The sequence below is a fragment of the Haemorhous mexicanus genome, chromosome 20 (assembly GCF_027477595.1).
Source record: "Haemorhous mexicanus isolate bHaeMex1 chromosome 20, bHaeMex1.pri, whole genome shotgun sequence".
Taxonomy (NCBI): Eukaryota; Metazoa; Chordata; class Aves; order Passeriformes; family Fringillidae; genus Haemorhous; species Haemorhous mexicanus.
In genome coordinates, this window is record NC_082360.1 from 11,093,508 (window position 1) to 11,118,965 (window position 25,458).

The 25,458-nt window shown below is 54.9% G+C and overlaps 1 protein-coding gene across 1 annotated transcript; it reads left to right on the plus strand.

The window, feature by feature from the left end:
* Positions 1–294: 294 nt before the first annotated feature.
* On the plus strand, positions 295–25,419 carry NPLOC4 (NPL4 homolog, ubiquitin recognition factor). Its single transcript, XM_059864231.1, has 17 exons — positions 295–454; positions 1,419–1,499; positions 3,727–3,839; positions 4,498–4,677; positions 6,349–6,397; positions 7,338–7,432; positions 8,128–8,251; positions 8,793–8,972; positions 9,836–9,922; positions 11,390–11,461; positions 12,343–12,469; positions 14,597–14,757; positions 20,893–20,964; positions 22,018–22,113; positions 22,789–22,905; positions 23,697–23,799; positions 24,145–25,419. Exons 1-17 carry the CDS (start codon positions 440–442, stop codon positions 24,300–24,302), a joined length of 1,830 nt encoding a protein of 609 aa, XP_059720214.1. The 5' UTR covers positions 295–439; the 3' UTR covers positions 24,303–25,419.
* The last annotated feature ends 39 nt before the right edge of the window (positions 25,420–25,458 follow it).

The following is a 25,458-nucleotide window of genomic DNA, read 5'->3' on the forward strand; positions in this document are numbered from 1 at the left end:
CACAGCTGGCCCCGATCCGCCCCTGCTCCACAGCTGGGCCCGATCCCTCCCTCCAACACCGCGGGGCCCCTCCGAGACCACCGGGAGCGCTGGTTGCGTGCGGAACTAAAGAGCGAGGCGGCGGTGAGAGGGGACACTTATTTCTGTACACCCAGGCAGCATGGGGGACCATTGAGGAGGTGACACCGAGGCAGCACGGGGGGACGACTGGTGGTGACGCCGGGATAGGAACCTTGGTGCGGCGGAACGCGGGCGCTGGGCGCGGGGCCTGGGGGGGGCGGGCGCGAGGGCGGGCCGGTCCCGGGAGGCGGCGGGCCGGGCCGGGAGGAGCCGGGCAGGGCCGGGCCGGGCCGGGCAGGGCCGGGACAAGCGGAGTGGGACGGGCCGCACCGGGCCGTGTCTGTGCGGCGCGGCGAGCCCCGGGCCCGCGGGCAGCGCCATGGCCGAGACGATTGTGAGTGCGGCCGGGGGAGGGGCGATGAGGCAGCAGATTCCTGTGGGGCCGGGACGGGGCACTGGGACGGGGGCCGGCGCCGGGGCCGGCGGTGTCCGGGCCGGACAGCCCCCCGAGCGGCGCCGCGGGCGGTTCCCCCGTGATTTTCCCTGCGGGGGTCGGAGCCGTGACCCCGCGGTGCCGCTCAGCCGCGGGCGGGGGTCGGGGCGGGGGGCTCGGGAGCTGCTCGCTCCGGTGAACGGCTCCCGGCGCCGTTCCCGGCGGGCTGTGCCCCGGAGGGAAGTCGGGAGAGTGGAAAAGGGCTCGTGCGGGGTGACGGCGGGACACGGGCAGCTCGCCGTGCCCTATCCCGTGCCTGCCCCTTTCCCGTGTCCCCTCCCCGCTCACGCCGTGCCCGTGTCCCCGTGTCCCCGTGTCGTGTCCCCGTGTCACACAGCCGCGGTTGAGCGTCCCCTTAAGACCCGCTCGAGTCCCAGCGCTGCCCCTCAGCGCTCCGGGGACACCGAGGTTTATATTTGTCCCTGTCCCCGAGGGTTCCTCTCCCTGTTCCCCCCGCCAGGAGCTCCGGTTTTCCGGGAGCCGCTGGAGTTTCGCCCCCCTCCCTCGTTCCCGGGGCTCAGCCACACCAGTGCAGTGCCCGGTAACACCAGTTGGGCCGGTGCCTGTGTGAATAACTCCCCTTGGAAGGTCTGATGCGGTCTCCTGAAGGTGTAATTCCATCTCTGAGGTCAGAGCTTTGGCCAAAGGTGTTTTCCTTGGAGCCAGCTGGTGCCAAGAGCCCAAAGCATTGGAATGATTCCCCCCATGCTCACAGACATCACCCCGTGCTGCCCCAGAACTGCTCCCCTGGCTGTTTCCAGGCCCTGTGGAAGAGGAAAAAGGAGGGAGGAGCAGGGGACATCAGTTTGGGGGCTCAGGGTGGGCTCTGTCCCCCCTCCCTGACTCGCTGCTCCCTCATTCCCAGATTATCCGTGTGCAGTCGCCGGAGGGAGTGAAGAGAATCACGGCCACCAAGAGAGAAACGGTGGGGACGTTCCTCAAAAAGGTACCCCAGGGTGCATAGTGCCTTCCCATGGGATGGGCCAGGTCTCCCCTGGCTCTGTCCTGTGGGAGATCCGTGTTTAACCCCCCTGGCAGCAGCGAGGAGCAGCATTCCATGTGGAAAACCACATTTGGATTGGTGCAGCTTCTGTTGTTCCAGAGGGAAAACAAATTTAAAGAAAAAACTCCCTGAGCTTCTCTGTTGGGGCTTCCTGGGGTGGGAATTTTCCTGGCAAGGATTTTTTGGGGTTCTCTCAAAGAAGTGGCAGCTGGGAAGCAGAAAGGGAACTGTGGGATGGCCAAACCTGCTGCTCCAGGTGGGTCCCAGGCTGGCTCAGCTGCAGGATTTGGGTTTGGAATGTTGTCTGTGTGTGCTGTGTGTGCTCCTGGTTCTCCAGGATGGATTTGGAGAGAGCAGGGCAGGGATGGAGTGAGATCCCAGGAGCCCCTGGGGAGGGGAGCACGCTCTGGGGATGGGGCTGGCCCTGCTGTGATGCAGCTGCTCTCTGTTCTTCAGGAGGGAGCAGTTCTCCCTTTGCTCCCCTCCTGGAATTCCTCTGGAGCCTTCGGCCTGGGCGTTCTTTGCTCCATGAGTGTGTTCCTGAAGGGAAGGGAATGGCAGCAGTGGGAACCTTCCCTTTGTGAGTCACAGCTTGGGCTGGAGCTGTGGCCCAGACAGGCCAGCATTCCCTGCCAGCATTCCCACCTGGCCAGGACAAACCTGGTGTTTTTCAGGGCTGCCTCAGGGACCTCCCTGCAGCCCCTGCCAAGGCAAGAGGAGCTTCCAGGAGCTCTGGAGCCTGTGCAGAACGAGCTGCTGCTTTCCAGGGCTCGGGTTACTCGGGCTGGAAAACACTTCCTGCCAGGACAAAAGCACCTGGAATTGCCTGTTCATCTGGGGAAGGCTCTGTGCTCTGGCTGAGCTGCAGCAGGGATGTGTTTGGGTTTATTTCCTGCTGCAGGGTTTGCTTGGAAGAGGAAAGTGGCAAATTTTCCCACCTGAGGTCTGTGTTTTATCTAAATAAAACACAGACCTACCTGTGCTGTGGATTTTAATGCTGGAATGTTCACCCAGGGGCTGGGTTTGGTGTTTAGGGGGGCAGCTGTAATTAGAGAGGTGTCAGATTGCTGCTTCCATACCAGGAATGAACCTGGAACTGCTCCAGGTGTGCTCAAGGAATAAAGGGCTGGAGAATCTGCCCTGTCTCCTGTGGCACATCCTGGGGAAAAGCACCCAGAAAGTCACTCTGGGTGTGCTCAGGATCAGGAATCAGCTCAAACCTGCTGTTAATGTGTTGTGGGATTTGTCTGCCCCTAAAAATGGAATTCTGTGGCCTGAGGAGCAGGAGCTGATCCCTGTGAAAGGATCCCATTCAAAGGGATCACTCAGTGCTGCAAATCACAGCTGAGCTGACAGGAAGAAAACTGCTTTTCATGGCTGTGCTCATGTGACAGCTCTTTGTGGCTCATCAGATTTGTCCTGTGGGCAGGATCCTGTCCCTGACTCCAGCCTAAGCCATGGGCATTGTTTTTATTAATAAAAATAAAGGCCTTTCACTTCAGAGTTTAGGGCAAAACCTGGCAAATAGACAAACTTTAAACACCACTTGTAAACTGATGAAGTTCTCAAGGGGCCAAATGTGCAAATTATTTTGGCTGGGAAGAGGTGTTGGAGTGATTCCAAGTGAACCAGACTTAATCTGAGCTGGGAGAACCTGCCTGGGGACCGAGGGGTGGCTGTTGTGGAGTGAATTCCATGGGAGAGAGGAGAAAAGGGGGGAAAGCCAGCCAGAACAGCAGGAAGAGGTTGAGTGGAGCAGCTGGGAGGGGGGAATGGAGCTGAGGGCAGAAGATCCACAGAGGTGGAGGTGTGGATTGAGGAATTCTGGTGGCAGGAGGATGGGAATGACTTGGTGGTGTGTGCTGGTGCAGCTGGAGCAAGGAAACTGGGATAGTGGAGAAGTTTCCCCCTGCAGTCATGCAGTGCTCTCCTGGCTGTGGCTGGAACTCTGCCTTTGTGTTGTGTGAGGCAGAGACAGTTCTGGTGGAGTTGTTTCAGCTCCTGCTTTAATCCATTGCTCGTTTTTTCCAGGTCTTTCCATCTCTTGTTATGCCAAGCTCAGGAATGGAGCTGAGTTTCTGCAGGAGAAGTTCTCTGGGGTCAGCTGTGGCTCTGAGCCCCTTTCAGGAGGCTCACACCTCACACCTTGTCCCTGTTGCCTGTGTTGCAGGTGGCCAAGGAGTTTGGCTTCAGGAATAATGGCTTCTCCGTGTACACCAACCGCAACCGGACCGGCGAGATCACGGCGGCGCAGAACAAATCCCTCAACCTGCTCAAGATCAAGTGAGTCCTCACCACTAGGGAGGGGCTCTGCTTGGAGCTTCCAGAGTGGGAAAGTCACATCCCAGGAGTGCCCATCTTCCAGTGTCACTCCTGGGATTGGTGGCTGTGCTGGAACAGGGGTCACAGTGACACGGGACAGGTGGTGGTGATTCCTTGGGTCACTCCTTGGGGTGTGTTTGCTGTGGGGAGGCTTCATCCCAGTTTTCCCTCCCTCATCCCTGCTTTCACCTCTTGTCCCAGCTTTCCCTGCCTCATCCCCACTTTGCCTCTCTCATCCCCAGCTTTCCCTGCCCTATCCCCCCATCGCCTTCCTGTATTTCTGTTTTCACCCTTTCATGCCTGCTTTCCCTCCCTCACTCTCCTTTCCCTCATCCCAGCTTTCTCTCTTTGTTTTCACTCCTTCATCCCCACTCCCTCTTCCATATTTTCCCCTCAGCTTTGTCTCCTGCTGGAAGGATTTGCATTTATTGCAAATAAAAGCAGGAAGAGGTGACTCACAGAGCAGCTTCCAAGTGCCACCTGTGCTGGCCTGGTTGCAATGTGTGCCACATTCCATGCCCTCCCATGGAAGCTGGCTGCCTGCTAGGAAGCACCTCCAGCCTCCTGGCTGTTGTCTCCCACAGCTCCCACTAGCCCTGTGCTCTTTCCCACCCTGCAGGCACGGGGATATGCTTTTCCTGTATCCCTCCAGCCCAGCTGGCTCCTCCTCAGAGACCATGGACACCTCTGTCTCCCAAAATTCCCGGCCTGGGGGGGCCCCCCAGGTGGTGGAAGATGAGATTGACCAGTACCTGATCAAGCAGGATGGGAAGATTTACCGGAACCGAGACCAGCAGCTGTAAGTGGTGGGGGTGGGTCCTGGTCCTGCCCCTGGAGCTGGGGCTCACCAGAGCCTGGAATGCCATGGCCTAGCCCAGCAGTCAGGAAATTCCTGGTGGAGCTGTCCTTGGCTCCATCCTGAATGCCCTGGGGACATTCTCAAGGGAAAACAGCCCCTGGTGAGCCCAGGGAGGAAGCAGATGCCCAAATCCCAGGGTTTTGGGCAGGAAGGACCCACTCAGAGCAACCTGACAGTGTCCAAGGCCAGGCTGGATGGGGATGGGAACACCCTGGGACAGTGGGGGTGTCCCTGCCATGGCAGGGGTGGAATGGGATGAGCTTTAAGGTCCCTCCAACCCAAAGCATTCCAGGATTTGCTGTCCCAAGCAGGAGCACTCTGTGCCTTCAGACTCAGCCACTCCTCATAAAGGAAACATGGAAGTGAAGGAAAGGAGTGGAAGTATCCAATGGCAGAGGTTTGGAAGTGGGACTTGGGTCTCTGCCTGCTCTGGCTTCCCTTCATCACATGTCTGCCTGAGCTCTCCATGAAACCAGAAAGTCCCTTTTGCTCACAAAAATGCACCAAAGTCCAACTTCCCAAAGCTCTTCCTTGCAAGAGGCTTAGGGAAACAAAGCAGCTTCTCTTTGTGCAAAAATAACAACAAATTAAACCCACCCAAAACCTGCTCTGGTGCTGCTAAAACATCCTCTGCTGGGAGGGGCCTTTTAATTGCTCAGTGTTAATGACCCAGCTGGGTCCTGGCCTGATGTCTGCACTGGTTGTGGCCTTGGGGCTGGAACCTTCTGGAATAAGACTCCTCAAAAGGTAGGAGGGAAAATTTTAAAGGCAGGAATTCCTGCTAAAACAGAATGGTTTGCCCTTCCCCTTGGGGTTGTGCCCCACGTGGTTTATCCTCAGTGCTGCAGCAATGAGGAAGTTTGTGGAGAATCCCCCCTGACCTTCCCAGCTACCATAAGTGATGGGATGTCACATCACTAGAGCAATAAAGGCAACCCCACCACTCTGTGGCAGAAATGTTGCCTTGAACTCACCCACATTTTCCAGAGGAGCTGATGGGGTTGTTCCCAGCAGGGAGCCAGGGCCCAGGGAGGGTGTTGAGGATAAAAGGAGTTGTCTGGGCTGGTTCCTGCCTTGGGGAGTGTGGATCAATCTCCAGTGAAGGATGCTGAGTGCTTTAGCAGCATTTACCTCTCCTTTCTGTACATTATCTGCCACAAAACATCCTTTAAAAACCTCCTGCAACTGGATCCCATCCATTGTTTCCACAGCCCAGCCTCACTGCTCCTCTCCTGGGCCCTTCCTTTGGAAACCAGCACTGACCTGGTGTTAGCTTAGGGGTTTTTTTAAAGCAATCCCCACAAAAGGAGATGTTTTCCCCTCTGTAACTCTACCCAGCAGGACTTTATCTGCCTGATAAACACACACTTCCCTGGTTGTTCCTGCCCTGCCTGATAAAGGATGAACATTTTGGGTGGCTTTTTGTTAAAATCACCCTGCCACGTGGGGGATGGAGAATTGCTCAGAGCTCGTGTAGATCTTCCACACCAAACTTACTCCAGAGAAACTTTTACAGGCTGATTTTTCCATGATTAAATAAGATTTATTCCTCCTTCAGTTTCCAGGTGAAATGAGATCTAACCCCAGTTCTCTCTCTCTCTCTCTGCCCAGGTGTCGCCACGGCCCCTTGGGCAAATGTGTGCACTGTGTCCCACTGGAGGTAAGAGCCCCAGGAAGGTGCTACAGACTCACCCCAGTTCCTCCCAGTAGGAACACTTTTCCTAGGAGTGGTGCCTGCCAAGAGGTGGCAGCTCCAGGCTGGAATCCTGCCCTGCACTGCCAGAGCTGCTGGTTCTGGGATCACTAAAGCTCGAGGCCTCTGTGGCCCTGGGTTGATCCTGGTTAAAGCTGGTTTTCTGCAGCAGTGAGTTTAACAGAAAGTGCTTCAAAAAAGCTCCTTTCTCCCTCAGTCCTCACTATTCCCTGGATTTTCTTGTTTTGTCCCCTCTCCTGGATCCCAGCACTTCCCGGTTTAACCACCTGGCACAGGGGGCCCAGAGCAGCTGTGGCTGCCCCTGGATCCCTGGAAGTGTCCAAGGCCCGGCTGGACAGGGCTTGGAGCAGCCTGGGACAGTGGAGGTGTTCCTGCCATGGCAGGGGGTGGAATGAGATAAGCTTTAAGGCCCCTCCCAGCCCAAACCATTCCATGGTTATCCAGGTTGAAGCAGCTTTAGTGACACCTCCAGACGTGCAGGGCCGTGTAATTTATGGCATGAAGCAGCAGCCACCCCCCCAGAGGGGATCCTGCTGTTCCAGGATGGCTCTTCCCCTCTGCTGGAAGTGCTCTGGGAGTCCTTGGCTATGTTGGAACAGCTGGGCCCGTTGTTTGTTGTTAGATATTGAAAGGAAAAAACCTTTTGCCGTTGAGATTCTGATTTGTGGGGCCAATCTGTTCCCAGAGCAGGAGGTCACCATAAAACTCCCCGTTGTAAAGCTCCACTGTTTGTATCCCAGTAGTAGCTGCCTTGCAAATGAGCCTGAATTTCCTTGATTGCTTCCACATTGGCAGGGTTGAGTGTGGAACATGCATTTGCTGAGGGATCAGGGTGTTATCAGACAGGTGTGTGACCTGGCTCTGCTCTGTGCCGTGTTTTTGGCAGCCCTTCGATGAGGATTATTTGAACCATCTGGAGCCTCCTGTGAAGCACATGTCCTTCCATGCCTACATCAGGAAGCTGACCGGAGGGGCAGACAAGTAAGGAAATCTCTGGGTTTAAGGGAATCTGGTTGGAGCTTTGGTTTTTCTAACACGAATGAAAGTACAGACAGATCTCAGTGTTGGACGTGAGGATTGAATGGCAAACGAAGGAGAAAAAAACACATTAAAAAATTGAGGTTAAAAGGAAAAGACAGGAGGGAAAAATTAAGTCTGTCTTTTTATTTTATGTCCCCATTTTATTTCTATTTTTTCTTTTCCTGTGGCAATATGATTCCTTCCAGGAAACACTCCTGATGGGGGGAAAGGCCAGATGGAAGGAAAGAAGTTCCCTAATTATACCAAGCTCCAAGCCTGTTTCTCAGACTTGGTGGACATAAGTTACACAGAGGTGTAATCTTCTCCCTGCTATTCCTCAATACCTTTGAGACTTTTAGAATTTCTTTGGATGATGCAGCTCAAGTCCACAAGACTTCCATTTGAAGGGAATTTCCCTTTCCAGGAAGCCTTGTGCATATGAAAGGAGGATTTGCTGTGGTGCTACAATCTCTTACTTCCCACAGACTCCATAAATGATTGCTCCAAAAGCATTTACTGTGCTAACAGCAGCCTTTTTTTCCTTTTCTTCCCCCTTCCTTCTTTTCTCCCCCTTCTCCCCCTTCTCCCTCTTCTCCCACCTGTCTTTCTTTCTGTTCCCTGTTCCTCTTCCCCCTTTCCCCTCCCTCCTGTCCCAGAGGGAAGTTTGTAGCCCTGGAGAACATCAGCTGTAAGATCAAGTCGGGGTGTGAGGGACACCCTCCCTGGCCCGAGGGGATCTGCACCAAGTGCCAGCCCAGTGCCATCACCCTCAACAGACAGGTGAGAGGAGCTCGGGCACCTGCCAGGGGACCTGGCTTTTGCTTTGGCAAAGTGATTTCCAAAAAAGCCAACCAGGAGCACAAAGCCTCCAGGTGTCAGAGCAATCCTGTCCAGGTCTTCAGGCCTTGCCAAATGGGCTCCAAAATGTCCTGGGTCAGAATTTCCTCCCAGCGTGAGGACTGAGCTAGCAGCATGGTGATGAATCCTGCTGATTAACCCCACTCTTTTCTCATGGGATCATCCAAAAAGCCATTCAGGTTCTGTTGGTTTTCTCCTAAATTTCAGTGTCCTTTTCCTTCACCCTCTTGGAGTGAAGGTCCCAGAGAAGGCCCTGAGGTGCTGGGGGTGCTGAGCATATCCCACAGCCCAGCCTGAGCAGGGAGCAGTGCTGAGGGGTGGGAGCTGAGCAGAGGGAGGAGGGAGGGAGCCCCCAGCCCCCCCAGCCCTGCTGTGCAGGATCCAGCTCCGGAGGGTGGTGTGTGTCCTGGGAAGGGACCGGAGCCAGCGGAGGACGGCCTGACACTCGAACTTTGTCAAACAGAAATACAGGCATGTTGACAACATCATGTTTGAGAACCACACAATTGCAGATCGCTTCCTAGACTTCTGGAGGAAGACAGGGAACCAACATCTGGGATATCTGTACGGCCGGTACACGGAGCACAAAGACATCCCGCTGGGAATCCGGGCCGAGGTGGCAGCCATCTATGAACCCCCCCAGGTGAGAGCCAGGGCCCCCTCAGGGGCCACTCAGAATTGGGGAACACACCTTTTTAGTTTGGAAAACCTGCCACGCTATTCCCAGCTGCAGGTCCACAAGGAAAACTGTCCTGAGAAAAGGTGAGACCCCGGGCCCTCAGTGCCAACTCAGGATCAGGGAACACACAAACACCTTTTTAGTTTGGTGTTTCCAGCTGCAGCTCCCCAAGGAAAACTGTCCTGAGGAAAAGAGGACATGATTTGTGTCCTGAACATCACCATCCATTGCAGCCACAGAAAGAATTTTAAACCCCCATTTTGCTTTTTGTTGTTTTTTACCCTCGGATGATTTAAATCCAGGGTGACTGTAACTGCAGATTTCACTTTTAATCTTTCCTTGATTCCCGGTTTTCCAGCAGATTCTGTGCTAGGAAAAAACAGTTGCAGCCCTTGCTTCAGTTCCTTACCAGCTCTCTGGGAAAATTGAAGCAGCTTAATTAGATAGAATGAAGTCTAAATGATTTGAAGACAAAATAATGGAGAGTCTGAGGATGGGTTTGGCTGGAGCAGCTGGAATCCCCGCTAGGTGGGGCACGGCACCACTCCTCAGCCGAGTGCTCCTCACGTATTTCCTTCCTCTTCATGGTTTCTGCACAGCTGCCAAGTAAAATCCAACAGATTGTCAGTGGAAAAGGAACAAATGGATCCTTGGGAGCATGACTTGAGAGCAGAGTGGCAGAGGGAGGTCTCTGGAGTGACACCAGTGTGTGGTGATGCCTGAGGGGAAGCCCAGATCTCTGCTCCCAGTCTCTGCCTCACTGCCCACAGTGGCTGCACTGGTTTTTCCCCAGTTCTGTGTCACTAACCAGTGTCTCTTTGCTGCAGATTGGCACCCAGAACAGCCTGGAGATCCTGGAGGATCCCAAAGCCGAGGTTGTGGATGAGATCGCGGCAAAGCTCGGCCTGAGAAAGGTCAGGATGTGTCAGATCTCGTGTCTGTGTGGCAGGGAAGTGGTCAGCAATTCTCTCCAGCTCCATGGGGTTATCCAACACCCTCTAGACTACCTAAATCTTGCTAAAGTGTCAGCAGCTGGTACATATTTGGGTCTGAAACCTAAATCCAGAGGGTTTTCCTGAGCACAGGCCCCTCACAGGGCTGTGTGGCTGCAGTAGCAGGGGCAAAGCAGCACAAACTCCATCTTCCCAATTCCTTCCCCTCCAACAGGAGCCATTCAGGGAGCATCTCCCTGGCAAGTGCTAATTTGGCCCAGATGGAGCTGGAGTTGCCTCTGTGCTCCATTTCCAGGAGCCGGGGCTGCCCTTGCCTTGTGTTCCCCTCCTTGGTGCTGCAGGGAGTCAGTGTTGTGTGGGGTTAGGGGTGCAGGTCCCCCTCAGTTCCAGGCTGCAGTGATCCCATCAGGACTCCCTGATTTCCTGACAGCCCTCCAACTGATGTTTTCCGGTTTGGGAGCAGCGTTGGTATGGTGGGAATGCCAGGAATGGGATGTACACAAACAAGATTTGACTTGCTGGAGAAAACCCGCCTGGCAGAAGGCTTAGTGCAGACTGTAAACATCTGGGGAGGGCTTTGTTCTCTCAGATAAGATCCCACCCCTCGCCAGAGGCTGGAGCAAAACTTCTCAGAGCATTATTTATTTCCATGTTCTCCCATCAGATATTTTTAATCCATAGAACTTAACACGTCACCAAGTGCTGGCTGCAGGGTTTGGTCTGTCTGGGCTCTGGGGGAGTTGGGATCAGTTCTGCCTTGGAAGGGTTAATGCTGTGGGAGCTGGGGTTGGCACCTGGGTGGAGAGGGATCATGCCAAGGTGTGTGTCCATGTCACAGCTCTGGAAGGATTGATGCCAAGGTGTTTCTCACACGTGTGTGAGAGGATTCACTCCGAGGTGTGTTTGTACCACAAAAAGCAGGAATGTGCTTGCTGGGGTCAGTGCTGACTGCAGTTTGGAATGAGTCACACTCCAGTATGAGCTTTCTCTTAACCAGTGCATGCAAGGTTCAAACTGGGATTGTGTGAGAGGGTCAGGCTGGGGCCACCTGAGGTGCTCTGTCACCCCCGGGCGCCGGGTCCCGCTCCAGACTCTCCGTAGGAAATGCTGGGGGTGGGAGAGGGTGGTGGCACAGAGGCCTCTTGCAGCCTCCAGATCTTTCCATGAAAAAATATTCCATAGTGAAACCTAATGCTGCAGGTGCCCTGGCTGGCCAGCTGGCATGCTGCTGCTCCTGGAAATGGGATTCCAAGGAGCAAGGCACAGCTGGGAGAGCCATTCCCTGCAGCAGTGTACACAGGGCTGAGAGGAGCCAAGAACATCGTGTCCTGTGAGCAGAAAATGTCTGAGCTCTTCTGGTTTCCTCCTTCCTTCTTTTTTTTGTCCTTCTTTTTTCCTTAAAGCAATGTTCTCCATCCCCCTTTGTAGGTTGGCTGGATATTTACTGACCTGGTCTCAGAAGACACACGGAAAGGCACTGTTCGATACAGCAGGAACAAGGTGAGATCCAGGTGTGACCCAGCAGATTCCCAATGAATTCCAGCTCCTGAGCCAGGCAGAGAGCTGAGCCAGGGCTGCAGGTGGCACTGGAGTTCTTGGGAGATTGGGTTTTCCAGGCACTTCTGAAGGAAAAGGAGCTGGAGCCCTTGGAAATGTTAGGGATTGAGCTGTTTGGGAAGCAGGCAGAGATGCTGCAGCCCTTCACATCCCTGCTTTGAGGAAATGGGGCTCATGAAATCATGGAATAGTTCTGGTGGGAAGAGACTTTAAAGCCCATACAGTGCCACCGTGGGCAGGGATAACTTCACTGTTCCAGGGTGCTCCAAGCCCTGTCCAGCCTGGCCTTGGACATTTCCAGGGATCCAGGGGCAGCCACAGTTTCTCTGGGCACCCTGTGCCAGGGCCTCACCCTGCTCACAGGGAAGAATTTCTCCCTGCAATCTCATCTATCCCTGCCCTTTTTAGGGCTAAGAAAACTCCAAGGAGTGGAGTGGGATGTTAGGGACAAACCCAGTGAGGCAGAGTGACTCAGAGGATGTTCCCATGGGCTGGGCTTTGTGACACATACCTGGCTCAAACTTCGACCTCTACAGCTTCCTGTCCTTGTAAACCCAGTGATATCCATATTTGGAAAGTGAAACTTGATTTTTGAAAAAAAGAAGGTGTGTAGAGGTGGGTGGGACTCGACTGGGGCAGTCCTGAGGCAGCCCAGAGCTGGGGAGCTGACAGGTCACATTCTTGTCCCAGGCTCCTCAGCAGCTTTCCACGAAAGCCTGTTTTCCTGGGGTGTTGGTCGTTTTCCTTGGCTGCAGCTCAGGGAAATAGGTCTGGGCTACGTCACCTTGTCCTTTGGCTGATTGGAGTCCGTGCTCTCCCCTCAGGACACGTATTTCCTGAGTGCAGAGGAGTGCATCACAGCTGGCAACTTCCAGAACCAGCAGCCCAACATCTGTCGCCTCTCTCCCGATGGGCACTTTGGATCCAAGTTTGTCACAGTTGTGGCTACAGGTACAAACTGGCCTCAGCCCTCCAGGCTTCACCTGAATTACCTCTTGTTAGTAGAAGAACATGCCAAAAATCACACATCCTGCTCCCCATCTGTCCTATTTAACAAGGGGTTTGCTCTATCAACTGAAATACTTCCTCATTCTTTGTTTTATCCTCTCTGCAATACTCACTCATTATTTATTTGCCTGGTCTTCACTCTGCAACTGTTAAAAGAGACTGACTTGAGGCTCAGCCCCACCTCTCTGACCCAGAAATCACTCTCTGCCTGCAGCCAGGGCAACAACTGTTGCTCACTTTTTATTTCAAATCCTTAAGCTCCAAATTCTGTTGCCTGGAAGCAGCAGTGCAGAACCACAACACTCCAGAGTTATGGATTAGTTCCTCCTTCAGGAGGGATCTTTACCTCCCTCACGTTGCTGTCAGGGAAACCTGACTGAGAAAAAAAAATCTGTCAGGGGAAAAAAAAAAAAAAGTTTGGAAACATTTTTTTGGCTGAGTAAAACAGAAGCTCCTGCAGAGTGCTTATGGTTAAAGCCTCTGGTTTTAGCCATTTTCAGGGAGTCTCCAGAGGCACTGTAGATGGGCTGGGCTGGGAGGGGGGACACTGGCATGTGCTGGGAGGGCTGGAGTGTTGCCAGTTCACTCTGTTCTTCTCCATGGGATGACACATGTCTTCATTTAAACCTTCCCTGGAGCAGAATCGCTGGTTCTGGCTCTGTTTAACACAATGAAAAAACCCTCATGACTTCCAAATAACATCCAGAGTGAAAAGTGAAAGTGGGATGGGGCATTGCCTGCCCTGAGCCTGCCTTTGTAAGGGTTCCCAGGGCCTTTTTTTCAGTGAAAAAGCTCTTTTTTTAGTTAACAGGCCCATGCCTGTATGTTCCAGACTGCTAAACACATCCATCTCTCATTAAATATAGATCTGTATCTTTCTTTTATACATTTATTTATTTATTTATTTATTTATTTTATTAAACAGGGTGTTTTACTGAGCAAACACACTGCGTTCAGGCCTTCCCCTGTCCTGGTCTATGTTTAATTTCTAGGAGTGTTTGTTCTGGAGCAGTGAGTGATTGAGGTTACAGATCAAAGGGTAGAAAAGGAATATTTCCTCTTTGCTGTTCCAGCTAATTTCATTCTCCGCTGTTCAATCGGCCCAGCAGGTTCTATTTAAACACTTGAGTCCCTCTTTTTGTGCTGCAGAAATGTATTTGGATAGTTTGCCTCAACTTTGCCTTTAAATCCTCCACATGGATTAATTCCTATTCCCTCCTGAATTCCTGGCGTTGGTAATAGTAACGTTTTCCTACCATCTGCCTCCCTCCTCTCTTTCCAGTTGTATTCCAGTGACACATGACCTGATGTTGCTTACATTATCCAAAGGAAAGTGCCAAACATGTGATCCTTCCATGAGCCAGGCTCCTAATTCCCACTTTCCATGTCAGATTTCCACCAAACCATCCAGTACAGGCTGAGAAAACACTGTTCAGGCCTGGCATGGCCAGGTGATCTGCAGCTCAGGGAGCCTTGGGAGTGAAACAGGGCCAGAGGAGCTGCATGCCTGGGTTTGGTTTGGAAAAGGAGGAGAAACCTGCAGGGTAGTGGAGGGTGATGCTGTCAGAGCCCCCAAAAGGGCAGCTCCTCCTCCTCCTTGGAGCTCCTGGCAGAGCATTCCTGCTGTTCCCTGGGCTCTGTGCTCTTGGGATAGTTGTGGAAATGTGTATGGCTATAAAAATGTGGAGTTTAGAGGGAATTCTTGCTTAAAATTCTTGCTATGCAGCAGCACCAGCAGCTTCATCTTGGTGTTCATCACTCTTAGCTTTGTGTTTAATCATGGAGTCTTGGAATTCTTAAAGTTGGAAAAGAGCTCCAAAATCATGGAGTCCAACCTTAGTACCACTCTTCCAGTCGTTTCTGTTGGAGTTACACCAGGGAAATCACCCTGTGCAGGATTTTCAGGAAGAATTTCTTCACGGGAAGGGTTGTGAGATGGAGCCCCGACCCCTGGAGGTGCCCAGGGATGTTGGCCTGGGTGACAGTGTGTGGATCAGTCACAGATCGATCTTGGAGCTGTTCTCCAACCTCAGTGATCCTGGGATCTTTAACCATGCTCTCCTCCTCCAGGTGGTCCTGACAACCAGGTGCACTTTGAGGGCTACCAGGTGTCCAACCAGTGCATGGCCCTGGTGCGGGACGAGTGCCTGCTGCCCTGCCGGGACGCGCCCGAGCTGGGCTACGCCAAGGAGTCCAGCAGCGAGCAGTACGTGCCTGATGTCTTCTACAAGGTGAGGGCTGAGGGCCTGGCCAGCTCTGGGACGTGCCCCTGGATCCAAGCACTGATCCTGAGGAGCAGCAGGGAAAATGTGCATCCAGAGCAGGTCCAAAATACTCAGTGTCATAGAGTCGTGGAATGGTTTGGGTTGGGAGGGACCTTAAAGCTCAACCCATTCCACCCCTGCCACCTTCCACTATCCCAGGCTGCTTCAAGCCCCATCCAGCCTGGCCTTGGACACTTACAGGGCTGGGGAAGCCACAGCTTCTCTGGGTAAACTGCCAGGGCCTCATCCCCCTCACAGGGAAGAATTCCTTCCCAAAATCCCCTCTAACCCTGCCCTCTGGCAGTGGGAAGCCATTGCCCCAGTCCTGTCACTCCACCCCTTGTCCAAAGTCCCTCTCCAGATTTCTTTGAGCTCCTTTAGGCACTGGAAGGGACTCTCAGGTCTCCCTGGAGACTTCTCCAAGCAAATATCTCCAGGTGAATACTCCCTCCTCTGGACTCCACCAGCTTCATGTCCTTCCAGTGCTGAGGAGCCCGGAGCTGGAGGCAGCTCTGCAGGAGGGGTCTTGGAAGGACATGAGGTGTCACTGCTGTCCCTGCCTGCTGCACTTGGGGGTTGTTGGTGATGGATGGAATGTCATTATTCCCTTGCCAGTTGTTCCTGGAGCCCTTCAGCCCCTCCTGTGCCTGCACGGCCGAGTTGGGAGCCCTGGATCAGGCTCCCTGCGGATGCCGATAGCGCTGCCGCTCCAGCCCAGGGCTCCTGGTGCCCCATGGGCAGGGACAGAGGAGTTAATTAATGGCACTGCTGGCTGGCTAATTAGCCATCCATCACCCTGTGTGTTATCTCCTTCCTGTCCTGTCTGCTCCTGCTGCCTGTGGTAAAGCTGTCCTTTAAGGAGCACAGGACAAGGAAAGCTGCCTTTGTTTGGGAGGAGTGGAATGAGGGGACTGTCCTCCAGCAATGGGAACAGAGCTGATCAGGGTGTTCCTGCATGTCCTGAATGTGGGACTGGGAAGTGCTGGTTTCCCTTAGAGTCTCCATGTGCCAGACTGCTGGCTTGCCTTGACCCCACCTGGAAACAGGGAACACCTCTGGGCTGAGTCCAGTGCTGGAGAGGGAGAGCAGAAGGAATCCTGCTCTCTCTGGAGCAGGCAGCTTCCTCCTAGGGGCTGATAAGCCAGGGCTGATCACAGCGCAGCAGAGCTGGGTGTGCAAAGGTTGGCCCTGAACGTGAGGAGGGTGAGATCATCTCCTGGCATGCCCCCATCCCACTCTGGAGCAGCCCAGGCCGTGCCACACTCGGGCAGCCTCGCAGGAGGTCCTGCAGGTCTGTGGCCCACATGTGGCCCACCCGGGGTGCTGGGAGCAGCAGGAAGCCAGTGGGTGTTCCCAGAAGGGCTTCACTCCCATCTCTAATCTGAAGCAGGGAGATAAACAAAATGGGAACGGATGGCTCCAGCCTTCCATGGAAATTTCCATCATCCACTGATTCATTGGGTCGGGCTGCAGCTGATTTCATGTTTCAGAGCTTCTCTCCCCGATTGCCCTTTCCACGGAGCACTCAAGGATGGCCCCGCCGGGTGGGATTCTCCCTCAGCCTCCAACGGATTTGGCTCTGGGATCCCTCAATTATTTTTGAATGTTCTTAAATCTGTGGAAAGCTTAGTCACTCCTGGCTTGGGAAACCTTTGGGGTCCCATTAAATGTGCAAGGCTTGAGATCAGAGACACTACCTCATCCTGGGATGGTGACAACAGCCGCGTCCGAGCCCCGGTGAGCTCTGGGAGGAGCAGGAATCTGGTGGCACAGGATGGAATCTTTAGGGTACAGTACCTTGCTCTCCCTTTGTCCCCAGTCTGTGTTGTGGGGCTCCCCTCTGTGCTGCCCTGCCCCCCCAGCAAGTTTTTGGGAGAATGCTGCACTTTGGAGTGGTTGTTGTTTCCTCTGGGACTGTGCAGAGGAAAGTCCATGTGCGTTCCCATACAATATCCAAGTATTCATCTGAAAAGCCCTTTAGGATGAAAGGAGCTCTACAAATTAATTATAATTGGATGAGGACCAGGAGGCTGATGTTTGTGGAGTGTGGATGTATTTATAGAGCAGCCAGATGTGAGGCAGGACCCATGGAACTCGGATCTGTCCGAGGGCAGCGCGCTGGATTCACCTCCAGCTTGTGAATGGGAAAAGGAGCTGCTTTTCTTCCATGGAAATGGGAAAGCTGATGGCACTGGCATTGTCCTGTGGTTTCCCTGAGTCTGCAGCTGGGTGGTTTCTGTATTTCTTTACCATTGCCTCTATACTGGCACCTGGCCTGCTGTTCTGAGGAGCCACTCCCATGGAATTGGCTTTGGACACGCAGCCGTTGCTGTCCTGGCTCAGGAGGCGAGAGCTCTGCCCCGGTGGGGAACTCGAGGGGTGTGGGGACTGTGAGAACAAGTTCCTTTGCTCTGAGGTGCCTCCCCAGGTAAGATTAGGCAGGAGGAAAAACGGATCCCTGCCGGCCTGCTGGGGTGTCTGGGAAGCATCAGGGCCCAGCACTGGTTCCAGCTGGAACGGGGCATAACCAGCACGTGCTGCTTGGCCAGCTCAGCACACAGAGCTCAGGAAGGAGTCCAGGCTGTGCAGACATGGACACAGGTTGGAATAAAGACCCTGTGAGTGAAGATGATGGTGCTGCAACGGCCACTTCACCCAGATTCTGAGCTGGATGAGGGTGAGCCCAGCTGAATATTCCACACGATTTTCCATCCTGTCTTCTGTCCTTGAGCAGCCTCCTCTGTCCATCTGGTTTTAGAAAACAGCTGGATTGATTTGGATTTCATTGAGAATGTACCTTGGGTTGATATTCAACACTGAGGGAGTGCTCAGGGTGCAGCTGTGGGATCCCTCCCTGGGCTGCTGCCCCCCGTCCCAGCTGTCACCTCCTCCCAGTCCACTGGAACTCTGCAGCACTGAACTGCTCCACCATTAACTTCATCAACTGTGGGAAGAGATTCCTGACGTTTTACAGGGCTTTAAAACCCCTGGATAATTGGATTTGGGGGTTGGCTGCCTTTGTCTCTTATCACAGGTAATTGTGACAGCTCAGTGCAAACACGATGTCATCGTCATCCTCACAGTGAATTGCATTTTCCAGCTGCCTTAACATCCCCCCAGAGTTTCTTTAGGATGGTTTAATGTGCCTCCAGAGTTTCTTTGGGCTGGTTTAACATTCCCCCCGAGTTTCTTTGGGATGGTGTAAGACAAAAGCCCTTTACAAGCGTTGTGCAAGAGCCCTTTGCCCTCGAGTCCTACACGTGCTCTGAGCTCTCCTGTGGCTGAGCCATGTCTGAGCCCTGGCCTGGCACCAGTGACACGTGTCCCATCCCTCCCTGGGACAACCCAAGCCAGGGCCCTGCTGTTATTAGAGCCCAGCAGGACCTCTGAGGCAGGCTGTCCTACCATGGCATTGGAAATCCTCTTCCCAGGCAGAGCCAGGCTGCGGGGAGTGTTCACTGACGGGGAAGGACTTCCCTGGCTGCCCTCCCACCAGCTCATGAGCTGCCTTAGCCTCAAATGTCCCAGCTGCTCCGGGGAGGAGGATGCTGGATTAGCTCAGCAGGAGTCTCCTGGGAAGGGTTTCAACTCTCCCTGACCTGTCACTTGCTCTTGGAGAAGTCGCTTCGTTTGTGCGTTCGTCAGCCGCGCTGCCCGTGCGAGGGGCAGGACTGCTGCCCGGGAAGGCGCCCGGGAGTCAGCAGGGGGAAGAGCAAAGCTGGGATTTACTCACACATGGAAGGACAGATGGCTGCCGAGCTCCACCGTGCCTTCAGCAGAGGGAGCAGGTCGGGAATAACGGCGTGGGATGCGGGATGCTCACGGCACAGGACGGTGACAGTGTGGGATGGTGACAGCGTGGGGTGGTGACAGGGGAGATGCTCACAGCTGTCCTGGGACGAGGATCCTGAGCCTCCCTTCTGGCTGGCAGCTCCCCTGGCTGCTCCCCTCACCCTCCATGGATAATCCTGAAGGCCACCCAGAAGTTTTTCCCTCCTACCGAGGTGTCTGTGTTCTCACCCTTTTCCCTGTTCTCCCTCATCCCTGTGCAGCTCCTGCTCCAACAGTGGGTTGAAGGGCTCTAATCCCAGCCTTGATGCAATCTGGACAATGCAATCACTGGGGTGATGCATTGTCCAGACCCTCCAGGCCTCCCTGCTGGATTTTTGTCCTGGAGCTCCTCACTCCATTAACCCCTTCCTGGCCTCCCTTTGGAGCTGGGCCACTGGGCTTTGGGGGTCTCAGGCTGCAGCAATAACAGGATGCTGGGAGGGTCCTGGTGATGCCAAGCTTAGGAGAAGGATCTTTCTCCCAACAATCCCAACTTGATGTTCATTAAGGCCTTTTAAATATAATTAAATAATCATGGTAGTGGGAGAGGAATGTTGGGATTTCAGAGGACTGTCCTGTCAGGGTCAGGACATGTCCTCTTGGGGGGAGTGAGGTTCCAGTCTATGGATGTCTTGGAGGCCTCAGCAGCATGCCATGGAAAAGCAGGCATTTAACATGGAAATCCCCAGAGGGGGAGATTAAAGCCAACAGGTGCTGGAAAAATGTTTCTGCATATTAGAACTTAATTAGATTGGAAAATAAATTCCAGATGGGCTAATTATGTGTGAGTTGTTGCAGGTCCCTTCATGCAGGGGCAGGATTGTGTTTGGGAAGCTGATTGGATCTGATTTCTGTCTCTTGTGGTATCACTGAGATCTAGAAGCAGGTTGGCTCTGGGGTCCTGTGATCTCCCAAAAAAAGGCTCCACAGCTCCTCCTGCTCCTGTCGGAGCCAGAGAGATCTGAGGCCACAACCTGTCATGTGCGAGGAGCAAAGATCCTTATCAGGATTGCCTTTCAAAGGCGATCAAAGACTGGAAGGGAGATTTTTTTTTTTTTTTTTTTTTTTTCAGAGGGAACAGTTCCTGGGGACAGGGGGTGCTCGGGAAGGGGGGCTGTGCCTGGAGGGGAGCAGCGTGCTGGAGCCTGCTGGGGTGAGGTCTGGCTGGGAGAGGGGTGGTGCTGGCTGCTGCTCTGCATAGCTGTGCTGTGTAAACACCAGGGAGAGCGGGGGAGTGGTGTTCTCCTGGAGAAAACAGGGCTGGGAGAAAGGGGAGGGAGTCCTGGAGTCAGCCGTGGGCAGCAGAGCCCTGCATGGTGCTCCCTGGCTCAGCCCATGGAATGCTGCTCCCATCCCACACGGGAAGAGCAGGGCTTTGTCACCTTTGAGGGGGTGACAGCTCCAGATCCAGCTTCCACCACCAAGAGCCCATGGATCGTCCAGTACAACGTCCCTGACTGGGAATTATGGGCGTATGATTTATGTGGGGCTCCATGAATGATTTATGTCACGTTAAGTGATGATTTAGGGAGAAAACACAACCCCCTCGTACGGAATCTTTAATGAAAAGTGTCAGTTCTCCGGGATTTATTTCCGAAGCGGCGTTTGAACCCGGCGTGTTTGACATCAATCACGTCTAATTGTCAGGTTATGATTAATGAACATATGCCGGCCGTTTGTCTGCCTAATTAAACTTTATGTTCCCTTCGTCTGGCAAAGCAAAACAAGTTTACGCCATGGGATGTGCTGGTTCCAAGGGTCTGGGTGTGAGGAAGTGCCTGGATTCCCAATTCCCAGATGAAGAGTTGGTTGAGGCACTCCTGGATTTGCAGAAAGGCAGGTTTGCCTGGGCTGAGGAGACAGAGGTGACCTGTCCCTCTCTTAAGGTGGAGCTGCTGCCTAAGTGGCACTTAAATCATGGAATCGTGGGATACCTGCAGGTATCATGGAGTGCAACAACCCCAAGAATCCCACCTTTACACTCCGTGGATAATTCCAAGCCTCTCTCTAGTGGGAGACAAGCCCAGGGTTGTTTGTGACTCTGCAGTCTCTTGGCTCACAAGGAAACAGAGATCCTGATTCCAGAGGTGCTGGAATTACAGAGATGTCCAGCCCCAGAGAGCAGCAGGGAATTGGGCAGCCCTACGCCACCCATCCAATTCTTTTCCACATCCTCAGTGATCTGCCAGAGCACACGATTCTCCAGGGCAGGATCCCTTGGGCTTCACACCACTTCCATGCTCAGGAATAATCCAACTCTTTTTCTTTCAGGACATAGACAAGTTTGGGAATGAGATCACCCAGCTGGCTCGCCCGCTCCCGGTCGAGTACCTCATCATAGACGTGAGTATTCCCTGCACGTGTTTGCTTCCCACAGGAGATGGTCACAGGGGAGCAAACCCTAACCCACCTCTGAAATTCCCAGGGGAGGGGATTCCTGAGACACATTATCCTCCTCTGCCTGCTGCTGCCAGGCATTCCTAGCAGGGAGGTGGCTGCCCTGCTCCATGGGGTCGGTGTGGTGCCAGGAACACATTTGTTTTCCAGGAAAACACTGCCTGGTGCCTTATCAGGGCTCTGAGCTGGCCCAGAGCCACATGGCCTGGAAGCAGCAGCCCCACAGACCCGTGTCCCGGGCACTGCCTAATGAGGAAACTCCAGAGCAGCAATTAGGGATCCATCTCCTTTGAGTGACTCAGCAGGTTGTCCAGAAATGCCTTTTCTTGGAGGAGGGAATTCAATCTCTGCTCTCTGGCAGGGCTTGGCCGGAGCAGAGCTGCTGCCAGGCACGGCACAGCTCAGCCCCGGGGCTGGGAAACAAAGTTACGGCGTGGAAGGCAGGAAAGCAAATAATTGGGATGCCAGATGATACTGCTGGAGTTGGAGGTGGTGCCAACAACCATTAGATCCACCTGGAGCAGCCTCTCAGGTCCAGCTGCCCTTGGCACAGGCAGTGCCAGAGCACAGGAATTCCTGCAGGAGTGAAGGCACCTGTTCTGGGATACCTGGGGTGTCACTGGGATGAAAACAGAGGGTTGGAGTGTGCATTAGGATTCCCCCAGGACCTCCCTCCAGCAGCAGCTGCTTGGCACAGGGCACAGCTGTGCCAGGATTGCTGTATGCCAGTAACCTGTGTAGAGAGGGATGCTCTCCATGGCATCTGCCAAGACCAAACCCATCATGTCCCTCCAGCTTCCTTAGAAAGGGAACTTAGAAAGGGGTGTGGTGATGGAATATCACTTTAAATTAAATTAAAAGCCATCAGATCCCTGCAGGATGCCTCACTGTTTGGCTGAGCTGGGATCTAGCCATGGCTGTTCTCAGCTATCTGGACGTGCTTCCCATATCCCACTGGTCTCTGATCATCCCTCCTTGAATTTTTCCTTTTTTTTTTAGATTACTACAACTTTCCCCAAGGATCCAGTGTACACTTTTTCTATTTCTCAAAACCCATTCCCCATCGAGAACCGCGATGTGCTGGGAGAAACTCAGGTGAGGGGAGATTCCTGATGGACCTGGGTTCCCTGGGGATGGGCTCTGCCTCCCTCGTGCTCACTGACATCTGCAGAGGGACAGCTGTGCCCTCAAGTCACCCCTTCCTGGCTCAGCCTGCCAAGGTCCTTCCTGCATGGAGCAGTGTCTGCATGCCAATGCCGGCTGCCGGCCGGTGCTCAGCTCCTGCCACATGCACCATGGGATCAGGGCTCCCTGTGCCTGCCAGGCAGCTCCAGAGGGGCCAGAGGGCTCCAGCCCCATGGTGACAGCACAAACCTGCTGAGAATGGGCTCTGTTCCTACTCCCTTCTCTTCCTGGATGGAATCCTTAAGCACAGAAAGCTGTTCCTGTAAGAGGTCAAGGCAGAGCATGGGATAGGATGTCCTCTTCTCCCTCTTTTCTGTAAGAACAAGGCTGGAGTTTCCTGGCTCCCCCTCAGCACCTGTTGGACCTGAGATCAGCTCTATAGGTGCTGGGGTTGGTCAAGAGGAGCTCCTGTGGGCCCAAAGATCATTTTTCCTGGAAGTTTTTAGCTGGCATTCAGTCAGCCGGGCGGGGTTCTGATTTTAGGAATGTCCCTGCGCATTGCAGACGATAGCCAGAGGGACAGGAATATCTGTTAGGGGATCCAAACAGGAATTGACTTCTCTCATTACTGTCCCCTCTCCCCAGGACTTCCACAGTTTGGCCACATACCTGTCCCAAAATACTTCCTCCATTTTCCTAGACATCATTTCCGATTTCCATCTGCTCCTCTTCTTGGTCACAAATGAGGTCATGCCTCTGCGGGTACGTAACGGGGCTGGGAGGGTCCTGTCCTCACTCCATCCCCCCCATCCCAGGGCCCTCAGCCCTTCCAGGGGTCCCTCAGGAGGGTGGAGGTGTCCATTCCTGCCATCCCATGACCCTGGACAGGGCCTTGTGCTGGCTCTTCCCGACCAAGCTGTTGGGAGAAGGTTTAAAGATTTAAAACCTTTTTAAAACTCTAAACACAAAGCCCCTGAGCTGCTGGGAGCACTGAGGGGGGTTGTTGTCCACATGATCCCAGAGCCAACTTGGCTGCAGCTCCCAGAGCTGGAAATGTTTTAAAAATTATCTCAGAGTCAGGAATTTGGTGGGAACAATAAGGAGATCAGAGCCCCCAGAGCTCAAGGCCAGCGAGGTCCTGGCTGTGCAGCTCTGCTGCCCTTGGCCGGGCACCATGGGCCTGGCAGCTGCCCCGGAGCTTCCCGGGGAGATCCAGCTGGGCCGTGTTTGCCAGAGGCTGCGCATGTGCGAGGCAGCCGGGATGACCGTGGGCAGCTGGAGATCAGGATGGGAACAGGGATGGGGGCTGGAGTGCTCCAGCGTGGAGGGATTGCACCTCTGGAAGGTGGGACTGACCCACAGGGGTAGGGAATACCTCCTGGGAGCAGAGGAAAGGAGCTTTAGGGGTGTTGGGATCTGTCTGAATGCTGGGGAGCAGAGGGGATAAACTGGAGCACACCAAGGATGCTGGGGAAGGGGGAACAGCTCAGATTCAGGGTCCTGCCTTGCACTGGAGGGGTCCCCAGTGCTCATTTCCCACCTGTGACTTCCAGGACAGCATCAGCTTGTTGCTGGAAGCCGTGAGGACCAAAAATGAGGAGCTTGCACAGACCTGGAAAAAATCGGAGCAGTGGGCGACCATCGAGCAGCTCTGCAGTAAGAGGGGGGTCCCTGGGGCTGGGTGTCCCTCAGGGTGGGGAGTCCCTTGTCCCTTGGCTGAGCTGGCTTGGGAGCTGCTCCCAAGCACAGAGGCTACAGGAAGCTTGTGGGGAGGAAGCTGTTCCTTGGTCATGGAATTGTGGAATAGTTTGGGTTGGAAGGGGTCTTGAGGCTCATCTGTGCGGGTGGTACATGGTACGTGCCCTTGCCATCTTCCAGGTTGCTCCAAGCCCCATCCAAGCTGGTCTGGAGCACTTCCAGGGCTGGGGCAGGGCTGGTGAGGGGGCTGCAGGGTGGGGTGTGCAGCGGGATCCCAGCACTGCCCCGGGCTCTCTCCCGCAGGCACGGTGGGTGTCCCGCTCCCGGGACTGCAGGAGTACGGCGCCATGGGGGGCTCGTCGCACGCTGTGGCCGCGGCCATGTGGCCCTGCCAGCACTGCACCTTCATGAACCAGCCGGGCACGGACCACTGCGAGATGTGCAGCCTGCCCCGCTCCTAGCCCCGCTCCTGCCCGGAGCGGCGCCTGTCCCTTCCCTCTGCTCCCTGCAGCTTCCAGCCCGGGCTGCGGAGCCAGGCACGGGTGGCTCCAGCCCCCCAGTTACTCCTCGCTCCCTTCGAGGGGCTCCCAGCCCAGAGAACCAATGCTTTCCTCAGCCCATGCCTGGGCTGGCCCCCCACCGCCCTCAGCTGCTGCCAGCCTGCCCTGGGGGAGCTGGGGGGCTTAGGGAGCTGCCCGTGCCCACTTCCTACCCAAGGGGAGAGGGAGGCTTTGGCATCTCCCTGCCCACAGCTTTGCTCTCATTCCCTGCCCGCCTGAGTGCCTGGATCCCGACAGCTCCGGCACTGACCGTCCCCGGTGGCATGGGCAGGTGGCTGTCATGTTCCCAGAGCAGGACAGGCACCCCTGGACACCGAGCATGGGGTGGGTACGTGCCAGCTCGTGGCTTGGCACTGCTTGGTGAGCTTTGGCACCCCGTGGGGGCTGCGGGAGGGGCGTCCCCTCCGGGTGCCGTGTGCCCCCACTGTGCATGGTTGGCCTCCCAGGGAAGGACTGCGGGGCAGCCACATAACTCGGGCACCCACCTGGCTTCCATTGTGCCCTGGGAGCCAGTCCTGCAGTCGGTGCCTTCCCATCCCTCCGGAGCGTGTCCTAGCCGGAGCTGGGGCTCAGGGGTCTTGCCCCCTGCTGGGGCTGTCCTGGGCACCGCTGGGCAGGGGAGAGGGGCAGATTGATGCTGAAGGGGCTCAGCCCTCCTCTCACAGGGCCTCTGACCCCCAGACCCATCCTGGAGCTCCCCAGATCTGGCTCTGCTGGCTCTGGTTCAATCCCGGGGGCAGCAGTTCCAGCACTGCCCCGTGTCCCTTCATGGGAAGGGTCCAGAGGGCGTGTCCTGCTCCAGACCAGCACTGCCCAGACCCCAGTGGGGCAGGGACCCCCCGCCCCTCGCTGGGGCTTTCCAAAGGCTTCATCCCAAGGCCCAGCTCCGGGCTGCGGTTGCTTTTCCCCTGGGTGTGCTGGGGTTTGGGGGTGCAGCGCTGGGAGCGCCCGGGCCGGGCTGGGCTGACCCAGGCGCAGGGGCTTCAAGTAACGTGGAATAAAAGCACCTCAAACCAGAGCCTCCTGCACTCTGTCACCTGTCCCGGGGTGCTCCGCA